Here is an 18274-nt window from a genome sequence, read left to right as displayed (position 1 = left end):
ATTATCCATGGTTGCACAATGCCTTTATCTGTGGTGATTTCAATAATGCACCCTCATTGGGAGATAATTCCTCAAGGCACTCACATACGTTGGCTTTGGAAAAGGTTGCTTGGGCAAACATGCTTGCTAAAATACATGCACGAGATTTATGGTCACATGTCAGACGAAGGATCTTGGTTACACTTTCTCGCACTCGGCCAGATTTTCTTACCGTGCTAAGTTGGACAAATGGTATTTGTTAAATGCAAATTAGAATCATGATTTTGTTTGCAAAATGTGGATTGACCATGCATTGCAACTATCAGATCATGCTCCGCTATGGATGGGTCTCTATTTTGGGCTGCCAATAGATGATATGTCCTTGCATAACAAACGCCTATTGCAAATAAACAATAGCTATCTCTTACATGACCGCTTCCAACAAATGGTGAAGGATATCATACCTCCACTAGCAGCTCAGATGCTTCAAAATCCAGATGTTGCATGGTATAGATTTGTGATCCGTATGCAAGCTGTTATTCAAGATTATGGCAGAAGCTTTTTGTATGAACAAAGGCAAATGGTAACAAAAGCCAAAGACAAATGTTAGGTCTTGCAAGAACTGGCTGATACACGCCCATTACAGCCTACTGGGGGAAGAAGCTCTTTGTCACGTGCATCCCGCACTTGGATGCCACGTAGACATTTCTGTACAGAAGGTGCAGGACCTGGGATGGTGAACTGGTCCCATGTGAGCCCAGTCCGGGACGAGCCAGCCAGGGATCCATCTCAGTCGTCCGAGGTCAGGTGTGCATTGTCCTGCACATGAGTCCAAGGTCAGGTGTGCACTGTCCTGCACATGAAGCAGTGCCAGTCCGCGCTGTGAGTCTCCCTCTGGAATGATGTCAGATGTTCTGTGTATCTGGTTTGCAACTGGATGCCAGGCCTCTGTAGGCATGTAGGTTTGCATGTAGAGATGGGGCCAGCCCATAGGGCTACCCCAGTGCGAAGAATTGCACTTGCACTCTTAGTATGGGCATGGGGGAGGTGTAGAACCATCCCCAAGGGGCCAGGAGGGCCCAAGCTTTGCCCACCAGCCAAGGCATGGGCTGGAGGGGCTGGAGGCCAGCTGTACTGCTGCTGGACAGGCAGCCGACTGGGTCAGAAACCCTAATCAGCAGGTAGGCCAGGTGTAGGGGCAGTCCCACACCTCTGCGCAGCATGCCCAGCAGCCAGGAGCTGTACCAGAAAGCATGCGCAGGCTGGACAGTATTTATCATAGTGTGAAAGCACTTTGTTAAAAAAAGAAGAACCTAGTCGTGAGGCTGTCCTGAAACTGGCCGACTGGAGGCAAGAGGAGTATAAATACTCCAGCCAATATTCATTGATCTCATCTCATAATTCACCAAGTGCATCAAGCATTCAAGGGCCAGGACAGCCAAGAGGGTGCTAACGCAAAGGGGTGAAGGACTGAAGGTCAAGGGCAGGTTTTCCAGCCAAGAAAAGGTCAAGTACTTTGTATTTGTTTTCAGATTTTACATCATTCTAATAAAGCAAATACACCATCCGTGGTGGGGGCCCTACAGAGGGTAATTGGGACCCAATACTGTGTCCTCTCCATCTCCCCCTTCTCTCTCTATTTTCTACACATCTCCTTTCAGTTTGTGCGTTAATTCCGTCGCGAAAAGAGTGCTGTTTTCTGAGTTTTGAAGTACCGATCCTTCTCCGAAGCTTCCGCAATATTACAGTGGTATCAGAGCTCACTTCAAGGACAAAGATTCAGCAAAGAAAACCAGAAAATTTTTTTCGCTTGTGTGGTTGGTTTTTAGACGCCGGTGGATTACCCCTTTCGGAGTGACTCCTGTCCCTCGAAGGACGGTTGGTTTTTAGCCTCCGGAAGCCTCCGGAAGTCTCCACACAGATAGTGGATGGTCAGATTGCGTTCCGGAAAGGAACTGCATTTTCCCGCTATGGCGAGCTTTGGCAACGAGAGAGAACCAGAACCCATGGGACCAGAGTGCACCAGGCAGCCCAGCTAGGGCAACCGGCTTGAGTGTAACAGATATGTTCCAGCAGATGATGCGAGCAATCGCAGACCAAACAACCAAGTTGGATGAGCAGAAGGCGCGGATTTTGGCTCTGGAGGAGCGTTCTCGCTCTCCAGCGTCGCGTTTTCCATCTCCTCCTCCCTCTCCTTCCGTACCCCAGATACCAGATCCTCGTCACAGGGACCCTCTCGAGGGTCACAGCCGCAGCCAAGCTCCTTGCTTGAGATGCAGATGCGTGCATTGGAGATTCGACAACGAGAAGACGACGCCATGCGACGAGTGGAACACAAGCGTTACCTCAGAGCTTTGACGCCAGATTGACACCGGCGGCGCCCTCGAATCATTTTCCCGAGAAAATGAATTTCAGTAAGTATAATGGTAAACTCGATCCCACTACTCTTTATTCATGGTTACATCATTTGAAGCTTACTTTGCCGCAGTTAGGAAACAGATATTGAACAAAGTGATCTTAGCTAGTTGGTATTTGGAAGGTGAGGCCATTTCTTGGTGGACTCAGTGGGCTCATGCCCACACCAGATCAGGTATGGCAGCTTATGTGTGGGACGAGTTCGTCCGCGACCTTAAGCAGCGGTTTCTACCGCCCCACTACCTTGAGCGACTCGAAGACGAGTTCAGGGGAGCGCGTCAGAACGCGCAACCAGTCCTTCAGTTTGCCAATAAAATTTCGACCTTGTGTCTACAATTAGGCTTATCTGATGCGGACAAGAAAGGGCAGTTTTTGTATGGCCTGGACACGCAAATCCAATGGGAGGTGCGTATGTTTAGGCCAGCCACCTTTGAGGACGCACTCTCGCTTGTGCAGAGTGCAGAAATGAAACACAATGGTGGCAAAGCCCAAGACTTCCCAACCGGCTTCTCTCAAGGCTAACGCCTCGGGGGGCAAAAGCCAGAACCAGACGGGGTCTTCCCCAGGATAGAGCTCGGGAGCCTCTGGCTCCAAGAACTCGAACAATGCGTCTAAGCTTACTCCAGACCAGAAAGCGGAGGCAGGCAAGACAGGTGGCAAAGTTGAGTGCTGAGGAGCTTTCTCAGTACACGAAGGAGGAAGGAGGGTAGATGTTACTTTTGTCACACAAAGGACATACTTCTCGGATTGTCCGAAGAAGCCTCCAAAGGCCGCCGCCACCTCCACAGCTTCCGTGGTGAGCACAGCTCCCACACAGACCCCAGCGGCTACCCCTAATTCTTCAACCCCCGGTGCTTCCGTTGGAGCAATATTAGCCGGGAGCTCGAAGATAAGCAGAAGGGCGCCCATGACCAGGAGTATGAGCGCACGAATTGCTCAAGTCCTTTGCTACATAGGTGGCCAGAGAGTCGTTGTCTTGTTTGACAGCGGCAGCACAGAGGATGTGGCCACGGAACAGGCCGCTAGGCGTGCCCGTTTCGAGCTGACTCCGTGGACAAACAGGTTGAGGGTTTTAGCACAGGTATGACAACAAGCGTCAAGTATGAAGCTCTAGGTGCTAAGTTAGTGATTCAGGGCATTGAGTTTGTGCGTGACTTTATGGTTGCCCCTCTGGTAGGAGCAGACATAATTTTGGGTATCCAGTGGTTTCACAAGTTTCTTCCTGATGTCAAGTGGGAACAAGCACACGTTCCAGATTGATCGGAATGTGTCAAACACCCTGGTGACCATTAAGTGTGAGCCAGGTATTCCAAACTTTCCGCTCATAAGCCACTTGCAGGCTAAGCGAGCAGTCGGGAAAGAGGCACAGTGTGCGATGATTTACATCCAGACAGCCCAGACGGTGGCCAGTGCTTCCGAGAAGTACTCGTTCTCCATGAAAAGTTCCAGAAGATTTTTCTTCGGGACAGTCTCCCTCCCCAGCTCCCCCCGTCCAAACCGGAGGATCACAAGATTGACCTCCTCCCAGGCTCGGAACCCCCGAGCAAGTTCCCGTATCGCCTGTCTAAGGCAATGGAATCGGAGTTGGACCGCCAACTCCAAGATTTGTTGCAAGCTGGCTTCATCCGCCCCAGCGTGTCGCCATTTGCAGCACCGATCTTGTTTGTCAAGAAGAAAGATGGGTCTTCTCGGTTGTGTGTCGATTATCGTGCACTCAACAAGCTGACTATCAAGAGCAGATTCCCGATGCCTCGAATTGACTATATTCTCGAGAGGCTGAATGGAGCTAAGGTGTTCTCTAAATTGGATTTAAAGAGTGGGTACCACCAGGTACGGATTGTAGAGGGGGACATCCCCAAGACAGCCTTCCGTACAGAACGGGCCCACTATGAATTTGTGGTCATGCCATTTGGTTTGACGAACGCCCCAGCTACATTTAACCGCATGATGATGCGTATTTTCCGGGAGTTGATTGGAGTGTGTGTGTTCATATTTCTGCACGACATACTCATATTTTCAGCTAGAGTTGAGCAGCATGACATTGATGTGGAGAAAGTCCTTAAGTTGCTGGAAAGCAACGAGCTCTATGTCAATGAAAAGAAGTCAGAATTTTATCTGTTCCAGGTACATTACTTGGGATATATAATCAGTGCTGAAGGCATTCGACTTGATCCGGCTAAAGTGGCCGAGATTGTTAACTGGGAAGTACCTCAGACCGCTTATGACATTAGATCATTTGTGGGTATATGCCAGGCATATTCCACCCACATTGACAAGTTTTCTGATCTCTCGGCAGACCTCACCGATCTGCTAAAGGGAGTGAAAACAAGGAGGCAAAAGATTCGAATGACTCCACGAGCGTTGGAGGCATTCCAAAACCTCAAGGTGGCTTTGTCAGAAGCGCCTTGTTTAGCCCTTGCCTCGTGGGACGAACCATTTCAGGTGATCACCGATGCGAGTAACATCGCAATTGGAGGTGTATTGCAACAGAATGGTCATCCAGTAGCTTACATGTCTCGTAAGTTACTGCCCGCCGAGAAGAACTACTCAGTCTATGATCGTGAACTCCTAGCAGTTATACAGGCCTTGAAACATTGGAAACATTTCCTGTATGGCCGTGACTTCGAGGTTCGCACTGACCATCAGGCATTGCGCTGGATTCAGACGATGCCAAGTGCACAGTGGAGTGATCGACAACACCGCTGGAGTCAGATATTCCACCAGTTCGGTGGCATGATTGAGTACCTTCCAGGAAAGGCCAATCCAGTGGCCGATGCTTTGAGCAGGAAGGGACAAGTATCTGCGATCCAGACCACTAGACTGGACCTTGTTGGTACAGGACTAGAAGACATGAAGCACACGTACGCGGATTCCGAGGAATTCGGTACTCAGTGGGAACAGGCATTGGATGCCACAGGACCATGCCATTTTCTGATACGCGATGGTTGGCTTTTCTACAAAGGCCGACTGTGTGTCATGAAATCATTCCGGGCAGCTCTTCTCCATGATGCCCATGACGCCATTACAGGTGGTCATAGGGGCATGAATTCGACCCTGGAGAAATTAGAACGGCAATACTATTGGCCAAAGATGAGGCGTGATGTGTTTACATATGTACAACACTGTGACATTTGTCAAAAGGTGAAAGCTCCTCGTGGAAAGAAGATAGGGTTGTTACAGCCTTTGCCAATTCCTGAGGGTCCTTTCCAGGACATTTCGATGGACTTTGTCACAAATCTGCCTCCCAGTCCGAGTAAGCGTAATACACAGTGTTTAACTATTGTTGATAGGTTCAGCAAATTTGTTATGCTTATTCCTTGCAGGGCCAATGTGACCGCCGAGGATGTTGCCCAGCTATTCATTCGGCATTGGTACCCGATTGGCGGGATTCCTAGGACCATAGTGTCAGACCGAGATGCCAAGTTTACCAGTCATTTTTGGAGGGCATTGTTTGATAATTTTGGTACTAAGTTGAATTTTTCCAGTGCATTCCACCCACAGACAGATGGCCAGACAGAGATATACAACCAGTTGGCCTTTGATGTGCTGAAGTGTTATGTCCACGATCAGCAAGGTAAGTGGGAATCGTTTTTGCCTTTAGTTCAAGCTGTTTTGAATGACTCTTTTTCTTCAGCTATTGGCAGGACTCCATATGAGGCAGCGTTTGGAAGGCCTTTCCAGTCGTTGTTAACCAGGACTTCGTCTTCAGTACCGGAGGCGAACAGAGTGACAGAGTCTTACCAGGAGATCCTAGAGTCCGTTAAAGACAGATTGGCTAAAGCGCAAGAGGCCTACACTCGACACGCCAATAAAGACCGAAGGGACATGAAGTTTTCGGAAGGGGATTGGGTGTATCTTCGGATTATGAAGCAAAGATTGAAGCAGGTGGGCAAGCGATGCCCAAAGTTGTCTTTCAGGAGCTTCGGACCATTTCGCATCCGGAAAAAGATTAATGAGGTGTCTATGCAGTTAAAGCTACCTCCGAGTTGGACTATGCACGATGTATTTCATGTCAGTTGGTTAAAGCCATATGCAGATCCACCCCCTTCAGAGGTCAAAGACGAAGCGGAACCAGATATTATAGATGAAGCAGAAGTAATGGTTCTAGAACAGATCCTTCTGCACCGTTTCAAGCATGGCTCAGGCCGAAGACTACGCCAGTTTCTCACGAAGTTTCAGGACCGAGGAACTCATGAAGCGGTATGGCTCGACAAAGAATTTTTCGAAGACTATCCGGCATTATTGACGGATTATTTGGAGGCTATGCAGCTTCCGTCAAGTTAAGCAGAAGGGGATGTCACGTGCATCCCGCACTTGGATGCCACGTAGACATTTCTGTACAGAAGGTGCAGGACCTGGGATGGTGAACTGGTCCCATGTGAGCCCAGTCCGGGGCGAGTCAGCCAGGGATGGTGAACTGGTCCCATGTGAGCCCAGTCCGGGACGAGTCAGCCAGGGATCCATCTCAGTCGTCCGAGGTCAGGTGTGCATTGTCCTGCACATGAGTCCAAGGTCAGGTGTGCACTGTCCTGCACATGAAGCAGTGCCAGTCCGCGCTGTGAGTCTCCCTCTGGAATGATGTCAGATGTTCTGTGTATTTGGTTTGCAACTGGATGCCAGGCCTCTGTAGGCATGTAGGTTTGCATGTAGAGATGGGGCCAGCCCATAGGGCTACCCCAGTGCGAAGAATTGCACTTGCACTCTTAGTATGGGCATGGGGGAGGTGTAGAACCATCCCCAAGGGGCCAGGAGGGCCCAAGCTTTGCCCACCAGCCAAGGCATGGGCTGGAGGGGCTGTCGGCCAGCTGTACTGCTGCTGGACAGGCAGCCGACTGGGTCAGAAACCCTAATCAGCAGGTAGGCCAGGTGTAGGGGCAGTCCCACACCTCTGCGCAGCATGCCCAGCAGCCAGGAGCTGTCCCAGAAAGTATGCGCAGGCTGGACAGTATTTATCATAGTGTGAAAGCACTTTGTTAAAAAAGGAAGAACCTAGTCGTGAGGCTGTCCTGAAACTGGCCGACTGGAGGCAAGAGGGAGTATAAATACTCCAGCCAATATTCATTGATCTCATCTCATAATTCACCAAGTGCATCAAGCATTCAAGGGCCAGGACAGCCAAGAGGGTGCTAACGCAAAGGGGTGAAGGACTGAAGGTCAAAGGCAGGTTTTCCAGCCAAGAAAAGGTCAAGTACTTTGTATTTGTTTTCAGATTTTACATCATTCTAATAAAGCAAATACACCATCCGTGGTGGGGGCCCTACAGAGGGTAATTGGGACCCAATACTGTGTCCTCTCCATCTCCCCCTTCTCTCTCTATTTTCTGCACATCTCCTTTCAGTTTGTGCGTTAATTCCGTCGCGAAAAGAGTGCTGTTTTCTGAGTTTTGAAGTACCGATCCTTCTCCGAAGCTTCCGCAATATTACACTCTTTGTATTGCTAAAGAACAATTGGCTGCAAATGACAAGAGAAAACTAGAAAAATGGAAAGTGAGAACCAGGGAGAAATGCTGGCGAGATAAGGGTTGCTCCTCTAAACAATTCTTCCGACAGCTTCATCATGCCCGACAAAAAGATAACATTAAGAGGGTTAAAATGGACATCCACAAAACAAGAACTTGCAGATGCATATGCAGCTCAATTTGCAGCATTCTTTGCTGCCCCACAGCCCCCTTCGCTGCAAATGAAGGCCGCTAGGAAAGCCTTATTGGTTGATGTACATCCAATACTATCCCTGGATGATGCACGTATTATGGAAATGCCCTTTACTGAAGCAGAATTACAGCAGGCTTTGCATGACATGGGGAGATGGAAAGCCCCCGGTTGGAATGGACTAACGGTGGAATTCTTTGTGCGATTCTCGGACCAATTGAAAGTGCCATTGCTATATATGATAAATCTTGCATGGGAAAATTGGGAATTGCCTTCTTCCTGGAAAGACGGAATGTTAAAACTCTTTCCTAAAAAGAGTTTATGTGAGTCTTTTGCAGATTGGAGACCCATCACACTCATGCCAGTGGTATACAAATTGGTTGCAAAAATGCTGGTTAACCGCCTCAAGGACTCTCTCTATACCAGTTTGCATCCGGCCCAATATGGGTTTGTGCCTCGCAGACACATTACGGACAACATTGCAAATGCGTATACAACATGTAACATGGAATGGCTGTGGCATGGTGCAAGGGAATTCGCTAAGGGCGCTGAAAGCATACAATGGACTACGGCCCTTGCCCACCCATTGGCTTTCACACAGCCAAGGAAAGCTTTCTTTTTGGCAAAAAAGGGCATAATTGAGATCCATGATGTGGTGGACCACGTTGGAAACATTAAGTCCTTCCCTATGGCTCAACGTAGTTTTGGATTGGGTATGCATAACAGACCTTTATGGCGTGAGATATATGAGTTACTGTCCCCCTTTGCACCAATACCACTATTTTGTATGCATGACCAGCTGGCTGACTGGAAAGTTTTGGGGGTGCCTTTGGATATTATATCGGCTAAGAATTTATAACCACCGCCATGGATTATGCATGTATGTAATGATGTGTGGAACTTACAAAAACCATTTCTATGGTGGAGGAAATGTTTAAGAGAGATCTGGAGGAGAGGTTTGCCATTGAAAGAACGCATGTTCCTTTGGAGATGCATGCTTGGAGTTCTCTCCATTGGGTGTGCTTCTGCACTCACGGCGTATATGTGCCTCGTCATGCCGCCACTGGTGTGCACAGACTGAGATGGTGTTGCACCTTCTTTGGTCCTCTCCACATTCCAGACTGCTCTTGGATAGGGTTTCAGCTTGCTTGCGCCTTAGATTTCCCGCACACTTTTTTGGAAAACAATTTTGGATATTTGGAGTGCTGACAGTTGCGCTCCGGCCTTATGCTACATTCTTCTCTTGGGTACGATTCTGGGCTCTATGGACAATTTGGACCAGCTGGAACCGATTCATGTTCGGACAGCATATGTAAGACACCTTCTCCTTCTTCAGACTCTCCTTGCAATAGACACTGCATCGTTGTTATGCGAGCCAAGATGTTGATTTCCAGACTCTCTCTTTTCTTTGACTATTTTTGAGGAACTCTAGTATGGGTCATTTTAGGACTCATCATTGTACAGTGCATATTTCTTTGTGGGTTTTCACCTCACACTGAGGTTTCCCACTAGTAATATATCCTTACTAAGAGAGAGAAATGAAATGAAATGATATATTAACGTCTTCAAAAGGCCAAAATGACCTATGAGACCAAAAAGGTTACAACAATTGGTGGATCTGATACAATGTCTGTGTAAGAGAGAGAAGAGAGAGAGAGAGAGACTCTCCTTGCAACAGACACTGCATTGTTGTTATGCGAGCCAAGATGTTGATTTCCAGACTCTCTCTTTTCTTTGACTATTTTTGAGGAACTCTAGTATGGGTCATTTTAGGACTCATCATTGTACAGTGCATATTTCTTTGTGGGTTTTCACCTCACACTGAGGTTTCCCACTAGTCATATATCCTTACTAATCTATATGCCCTTGCTGCTATCAGTCTACAAAAAGGAAAGTCCGTAATATAACCTGGTTGGCTGTTCTTTAGCAGCCAATCATCCCGTCGTTGCCCAACTGATATATACGACATATCCCCATGTCCTACTAGCTGAGCAACAACAAGTCTCCATACAGGGCAGTAATGGGCTCCCAAATGCCACCGTCGTGCTTGTGGAAATGATAGTGGTCTGCCTTCAGTCGATATGACATCTCCCACTATGTAAATTCCTTTTTGTGCTAAAAAAAAAACAGAAGGTTCATTTACATCTACAAGCAACCCAAAGGGTTGCTGAGACCAAAAAAGATGTTGCATATGATCCATGAGTAGACAGGATGTCCTGATGGATGGAGTACAAGGCTGCCCCTCTGCAAGGACTGCACCCTCTCTCTGATGACTCTACTTGTGCTTGGGCCTGGAGGATCATCTGGTCTAGCATGACACCTTTGATCCGTCTGCTTTGTCAGCCTCTGTAAAGCTTGGGTGGAGTCTGGTAGACTTTCCTACGAGAGCCAGCAATCTGTGATGGAGGTCTAGGTGTGATCATGCTACTCTCTCTTCCCTGAATGTAGCTCCATCTAAGCCTCTCAGTGCCAGCATAACTTGAAGTACCCAAACATCTCTGATCTCTATAGGGCATCACCCGTGAAAGGGGACCAACCCATCCCTGAGAAGGAAGTGAAGTCACCCCCGTAAGGCCAACGACATATGAGAGCATTCCCTAAATGCTATTGCAGCAAAGAAAGTGAAATTCAAATGACCTGTGACCTGGTGCATGCATGAAGTACGAATGGGTTGCCATATGCTATGAAACTTTCTAGTCTTTGAACCATCAAAAGTGAGCTTAAACTTTTCCATGACAGGAATCCATGAAAAAAAAACTACTGAAATCATAAGAACTGCACCTTTGAAAAGGCAGGCTTGTCCCTCTCAATCCTCTGCTTATACTGCTCTTGACACCACCTCTTCTCTTCCTCGATTCTCTGTTTTTGTCTCAAAAACTCTCCATAAAGCCGCATATAAACTGCTTTCTGCCCCATCAAAGAAGGCAATGCAGTGACCAATACCATCAATTTTGACCAAACATAGGCAGTACCTAAAAAACAAATGAGCTCTTTTTCTTACCGCTCGCTCAGAGAGTTGCTTGGCTCTACGTGATTCCTTGTGTTTATCAATCTGATGATTTGTCTGGCTTTTTGCTAGACTAGTAAAAGTGGGTGAAAGCAAGCTTTCTGAAAGGGATTTGGTGATCTTCCTTTCATGGTTCCCTCTGTTTAGGTTGTCCTTGGCATATCTTTGCTCTCTGCCGGACTCGAAACTGCACTCTAGGTCCTCCTGAGAGTTTTCCAAACTTTGCAGGTTCTGGTCTTCAGGGATATGCTGTGAGGCTGCTTCATCCGTGTAAACCATCCCATCCTGAGATGCAAATCTGATACTCTTGTCCACCTTACTGTTGGATCAATGGTAAAGGTATGTTATGTGTCCCGTGAGGTGTCCACAAAGTTTAAGCAACCGTTTCTAAAGAGATCCAAATTTCAAAATTCAGAAGCACAATAAAATCAACATATATAAGCCAACACTTCAGCCATACCAGCACACATGTACCCACATTTCATTTGTTTGAAAACAAATAAAAAACATTGTTACTCAGAGAGGTGGAGGCAAGCTACTTTGTAGATAATATAGATTATGCATGATGTTTGCATCAGTGTTAAATTTGTCAGGCCGTTGTGGCAGAATCCTGACTAATCTGACGACTTTATCATGACAAAGTTATCCCATATCAATTAGGGGCTTTACAAATCAGCCCCTGATCAAAAGGCAAGCCCACAGATGGATGGGCAATATTGCACGCCCATGCTCAACTATCCCTGCCCATTGTCAGATGCTCTGGCAGCATAGAAGATATGTAAAGCCCCTTAAATATCCCACACACGTGCATTGAAAATATGACCAAGCACACTCTTGCTTGGATTCAATGACCTTCTTCAAGAGTGTTTTATTTACTGAAAGAAAAGGAAAAAGAGTAAAAGGGCTACAACTTGCTGGGTGTTGGTGACTTCCTACGCACTCACTAGACACTAGAGTGCTTTTGCTGGCTGCACCTTGCTGAAGGCTTGATCTGCACTCTAAAAGCAAGGTTGAGGGCTGCTAGAACTGCTGGCAGACTGCTCTAGAACTTCAGTCTCTTTATTGTCCCAAGCTTGAGTGTTGTGAAGACAAGGTCAGAGAGCCCCTTTTTATTGATGTGAAATAACCAGTAAGTGTTGGTCAGAAGCTGTCCTTTCACCCTTCCAAAACCCCCCCTATCTCTTGGTCTAACCTTTCCAGAACCTTTGTGGTCCATTTGCACCACCTTTTGATCGCATAAACTGATGCTGAATTCTCTTGCCCCATATCGTCTCCTACCCCACTTTCCATGGCCACTGCAAATCAATTCATTCCCTTCCACGACGTGAAACCAATCTATAACCACTTTTCCTCCCTTTGATAGGGCATAGAACCTTTTGATCTCAGCCTATCTAAAACTCATGTCATGTATCTTGTCACATGTTTCAAATGCATGTGCCATGAAAATGAAGGCACACAAAGGGTCATCTACAAAGCATAAGTGCACACCCACTAAGGTCTGTGAGAATAAGACACAGAATTGTGCCTAAATCTAATGGCTTAGGCCGCTGTTCCCGTTCACTCGATGACCCATTATGCAAAAGGTATGTCGTTATGGTAGAAAGTGCATCCAACAATGCAAATCCTCACTCAAGGGTTCTATTATCAAACATTGGCAGCTTTGCCTCCAGTTTTAGGGACTGACTAATGCTAATCACAATAACCTGCAAAAACACAATAGACAAGGTGAAAGACTTAAAATAATGTATATTGTGAAAACATAATGTCACAGATCCAAACCTGATCAGATCTGTCTATGTATGACCATGCAAATTGCTGATAAAAAGCCCTATTTGCTGCCTGTGACTCTCGCTCTGCAAACCCTCTGCTTCTATACCTGAATGACCCTCAACTTACCCTTTTATAGGCATCCAAAAGTCTGGTTGGCTGGCTGTTTGTTGGCCGGCCAATTGGATGATTCCACGACTCCACAAAAAGTGCATACAGCTGTCCACACCTGGCTGGTCCATGGGCGCCTGGTCTTAACACCTTTGAGCAGCCAGAACACTGCCCATGCTGGCCATATTTGCCCCCGAATGGTGCCTTTCAGGCGGTGCAGCTGTGGGCTATGTCTATGTGCACGTAACATTCCCTTTTGCTATACTTGGAGCAATAGGGCACATGCACCTTTGCTCCCCTTCTGCTATACTTGGAGCAATAGGGTACACAGTGCACCTTTGATCCACTTCCACTCAAGGCACACTCCCCAGTGATGACCTCCTGCACCTGTTTGTCAAAACTGGAGTGATTACATATGGCTCAAAAAGCAACATACCAACCATCACATATCTTGTAATTCACAATCTCCAACTACAACCACCAAAAAAACTACCTATCACAACTAACAGATCTAAGGAAGCCATAAGCACATTTCCTTCCACGTTGTCCAACTGTAGGCTAATCCAAACTCTCTTTTTTCCCCCAAAAAAGACACTCTAAGTAAGAAAAAAAAAATACAAAATCACGGCTGAAAGCCACTGGAAGCTGGAGATCCTCATCATAGAGTGTAAGATAGCTGCAGCCAATCAGGGGTGTGGTTATGCCAAGAAAGTGCAGTGGGGAGTCCATGAGAAGATGCCATGATCCCACACTAATGAAGATAGTGTGCTTTGCTTGCACTGATCTGGATGGCCCCTGTATACGAGCCCAAGTGGCCATAAGAGTAGGGATGATATTAGTACAGATGCACTGGGTATCATAAATCTGAATGCCGTCAATCACCTCTGTGCATCTGGCTTTCCAGATCTGCCAGCTGTGGTGCTGGCAATAATCTCCCAAGTGGTCTCAAGCCTCCCTACGGGTGGTGTGTAGTGTGACCGAGGAATATCCTGTAGTGTGCACTTCTGGGCCAGTCCTTTGTCAATCATAATGGCTAGCTATGTCATGGTCCCCGCACGCAAAGAAAATATGTGGTCCAGTCTAAGCAAGCTAGGCAATATAGCCCTTACAAATATTGACCACCAAAGGATTACATAAAGGATGTAAAATGGGTTAACCAATATTTGGTTAAAATGTCCCCCTTCTGATGTTGATCACATCCTCGAGATTGAGTTGAAAATGTAGACCAAGAGAAGCAGAGCACCTTGAAGTGGAGAATGTAATATTTAGAGATGTTGCTTGATTGGTCCTTATAGGTGTTAGTATGCCGAAAAGAAGTTGGTGTAGTGCTAGTGATCGAATGTCTTATTTCTTTTTCTTGTCTTCTCATTGCCTTTTGTGGCTTTTCTATCCTCTATCTCAGAAATTTTGAGTACCATAGGCTAGAATAAAACATCTCAATCACCAGAATATCCAATTGGAATGGTGAGAATGCAAAGTTAGTTAAGCAATTGTAGTAAGCAATAGGTGAGAAAGATCCGGAGGAACAAGTACACAACCATTTATTTGCTCCTCTTTGGTTGTTGGCACTGTATTAGTTGCTGAAGATGATGATGATGATCAATTATGCATATGTTTCAGCATGACATATTGTTGTACCTTCGATCCCCTGAGGGGTTGATATCTTTTAGATTGCTAGTGCTTTCACCTTTGTATACATGTTGGACTACTTTGGGCGTTGAAACTCTTGTGACTAGCTTTCATTAGAGAGGTGAAACAAACTGTGGGTCCTTGCTTAAGACTTTGCAGCCCCAAATACAATGATATACAGTCTCAGAATAGTGGGAACTACCACAATAGTAATCTCATCCTCCTCCATATTGGCTTTGCCTCCAATAGTACCTCTACTGGACCTGCTCTCATGGGAAATACTACAACAGTAATCTCATCCTCCTCATATTGGATACACCTACAGCTCCTTGGATAATTAGTGGCCATTGGAAACTGCTCTAGCATAACTTTTAACAATTGTACCTCTGTTGCTTCAAGATAGCATCCTCCAGAACCTCCTCCACAACACCCTTGGGCTGAGTCTCAACCTAAAGTGACTCCACTTTGATACTTGCCAATACTGCCATGCACGTGTGTTTCTTTGCAAGATCTATTTGCTGTTTTTCTGATTTACAGCCATTCTTTCATTGTTGACAATCTTTCCCTTGTGTTGGGCTTCTTCCCTAAGTTGGGCCTTGAGTCCCTCTTCCTCCTATCTTCGCACTCCTCTTCTTTCCGATTGTACTGGGCTAGACGTTTTTTGCTTTCTAGAAGGTATCGCTCCTCAAGGATGGCACAATCTTGCTTGTACTTCTCCCATCTTAAACCCATGAAGAGCAAACGCTGATTTTGCCAAGTAGACCTACCCTGACTCATGCAGACTCTCTACATGCAAGAACTAATGATATCTGCTTGACCTGGGTAGAGGAAACCCTAATGCAAATCCTAAGGCTGACCTAGTTGCCTGCAAACCCTAACACACGTGCCAAAAATGTCTCTGCTTCAGCTAACACAAAGCACTAGCAGAAGCCTGACCTGATGCTCTGATACCAGAGTCTTCCAGTACAAGATGATACTCAAATGAATCCCCTTGATCTCATGTGTTTTGGAGCTTCCAATCGGACGCAAACAGGGCTAGCTGATTGGAGAAGCTATGAGTTGATCATTGAGCCCGTGGGCTCAAAACCTCCTGAAGCTCGACATTTTCCATGACAGGTCAAGGACAACCCACATACATCCTTAAACCAAGAATCACAGATTATTCTCAGCCAATTAAAATGTGCCAAGTAGTTTCATGAGTTGTTTGGACAGTAGGTCCATCTGATCTCCCATAGGAAAAAGGGTAAAATCTGAGCTTCTGAAACATGTCAGCAGCTTCAACATATAAAAACAAACAAACAATTCAATCAATTGGGAGTAGTGGTCCACCTGATCCTGCGCACCTCTTCAACAATATGCTCAGTCAAGGGGGCAACATACTTCTCCGCTAACAAATGAGTTTGGCAGAACTTAGTAGCTGCAGCTTCCGCAGAGTCTCCATCCCGTATTTCAATGTATTCTAGGTGCCCATCTTCAACCTCAACAGTGATGGCCAAAAGTATTCTCCTCTCCTCCTCATCAGCATCCATGACTGTTGAAGAAAATATACTTAATTTGAGATGTTTTCTCAACAATCCTACACACAGAATTAGCACATCTAAGGCCAAATGTTACAAACATTTTTCTCCAAATCCATGCTCAGATGAAGAGGTCTGTTCGGGATATGGCAATAGAATCGTTGAAGGAAAACTGTGACCCTGTGTCGTGATGACCTGCAAGACATGCAAAATGGCATGCGGATCTCAAAACATAAGAAAAGCTATGCTTACATAACCTTAGTTTCCGTGTATTTGAATGATGTAAAACTTTCACCTGACTTGTCTTGATGTCATCTTCTGTGGCCTCTACGTAATTGCCCTCGTAGTCTCCACTTTGTTGTGAGCTGTTAAGAAAGTTGGACTGTTGCAGCCAGCTTATTGTCTCCGGTAAGCTCACCGATTCATCGGTGTCCACATACCTTGAAGAGTGTCTCTTCATGATGTTTAAGGCTGAGCCTAGGTGGAGGAGCGTGGTAATTTCCTATGCCCAGCTGCACCAACCTGACACGCATACTTAAATTTACATTGTGAAAGATCTTTTACAACCACAATGCCATGGTAAAACTCCATGGTACTTTGTTTCACATCAAAATAAATGAACTCAGGTGAAAACTGTAGTGCACAAAGGGTAATGCTAACTCTTAAGGTCAGACAACAGTGTATTGATCTAGCTTCTCGACTGTGATGAAAAGGACAAGGCATCATTGACAGCTTGACTGTAAAATGGTTCTCAAAATGCAATGTCTGCGGGCTTCCCAGTTGTTTAGTGAAGCTCTTTTCTAGCGTATCAACACTACAGCAAGAACTTTGTCACCTCAAAGCTTTACCAGATGCCTTTGCTGGCCATTATTAGGACAGCAGTACCCCCATGTCATTAGAGGTTATCTCAAGCATGTATACATTTACATGTAACTATAAATACTCACACACCTGTATGGTCTGGTGTCGTATGTATGTATGATATGGTGTGTATGTAGGGTATGAATGTATGTTATGGTATGGTAATGATAGCTGCCCCAACACACATACATGAATGTATGTTATGGTATGGTAATGATAGCTGCCCCAACACACATACATGTATGTATGTATGTATTTAAACGTTCTGCCCTAAGGAACTCTCAAAAGTAGTAGTGGCAATAGTAGTAGTAGTGTGACTGAGCATGATAATCTCACGAGTTCACATTTGTACACATTTACATGGACATATGAAAACGCATGTGTGAGTATGCATGTGTGTATTTATAAGTGCAGCCTTGATTACACACACACACATGTATGTATGTATGTATGTATGTAAACGTTCTGCCTAAGGAACTCTCAACAGTACGTACACACACGCGCACACCGCCCCCCCAAACATACACACACACACACACAAAGCTGCTATTCTTAACCTTAATTTATCCTTGAAGAGCATTTGAAAAAAATTTTGTTGGCACCTAGATTAATCAGGCAATTCTTCTAGTACAAAGCATGGAACGAAGTGCATTGCAAGGAAAGCAAAATGGCAACCCAGAAAAGGGAGCAAAAAGCCGAAAGCAAAAGCAAGCAATGGCAAGGAGAAATCTGTTACAGTTGTGGATCCTTACTTGCCATGTGGGTGCAGAAATGGGATCTCCGTCGCATCTGTCATTTAACAACTGAGTTGGGTGTCGAGCTTTTGAAGTGGGCGCATTTCAATCGAAGGAAAAAGCTTCGCTTCTCGTGAAGAAGAGTGGCCAATCTTGTCAGCAGACCCGCATTTGTGAAGGGCAGTTGTTTCTTTCTCATGCACTCTAAAAACTTTAACTAATCAATTTAAGTAGATAAATAACTAAAACAAATTTAACTCATGAATGAAAGTCATAAAACTATTCGAATATCATTTAACCAAGTACCCCACCAAACTCACTTTAAATTAATGCCTCTTGGGCTTTAGCCTATAACCTCTCAGGTCCATGGTTCCAATCTACCCTTCCTCTCGCATCAAACAAAACTCACTGAAAGGACCTTTACACGCCACACCGCCTGTCATTCTGTCAAAATTGATATAACGACAAGTAGAGATGTGCATATCTTGGACAAGCAATGTTGCTTGTCCACCATCCAATAGATTGTCAAAGATTGGTATGTAAAGAAGTTGTGTCTTATGGATGCTTCAATAAGGAATCAAGATTGGTATGTAAAGACTATCACTC

At 45.7% G+C, this 18274-nt stretch overlaps 1 protein-coding gene across 1 annotated transcript in view; it reads right to left on the bottom strand.

Annotated features, from left to right (window-relative positions):
- LOC147627644 (uncharacterized) overlaps nt 1-17920 on the bottom strand; it is a 55606-nt gene extending 37686 nt beyond the window's left edge. Inside the window, exons 1-6 of the mRNA XM_086814256.1 lie at nt 17687-17920; nt 16369-16595; nt 16175-16268; nt 15886-16087; nt 11044-11368; nt 10824-10949 (exon numbers count right to left, since the gene is read on the bottom strand). Coding sequence (XP_086670382.1) covers nt 10824-10949; nt 11044-11368; nt 15886-16087; nt 16175-16268; nt 16369-16533 — 912 coding nt within the window. The 5' untranslated portion in view covers nt 16534-16595; nt 17687-17920. The remainder of the gene's footprint in view (nt 1-10823; nt 10950-11043; nt 11369-15885; nt 16088-16174; nt 16269-16368; nt 16596-17686) is intronic.
- Between the last annotated feature and the right edge of the window lie 354 nt (nt 17921-18274).

Source organism: Cibotium barometz, chromosome 20 (genome assembly GCF_041138505.1).
Source record: "Cibotium barometz isolate CiBa-2024 chromosome 20, ASM4113850v1, whole genome shotgun sequence".
Taxonomy (NCBI): Eukaryota; Viridiplantae; Streptophyta; class Polypodiopsida; order Cyatheales; family Cibotiaceae; genus Cibotium; species Cibotium barometz.
This window is presented reverse-complemented; position numbering and strand designations above follow the sequence as displayed.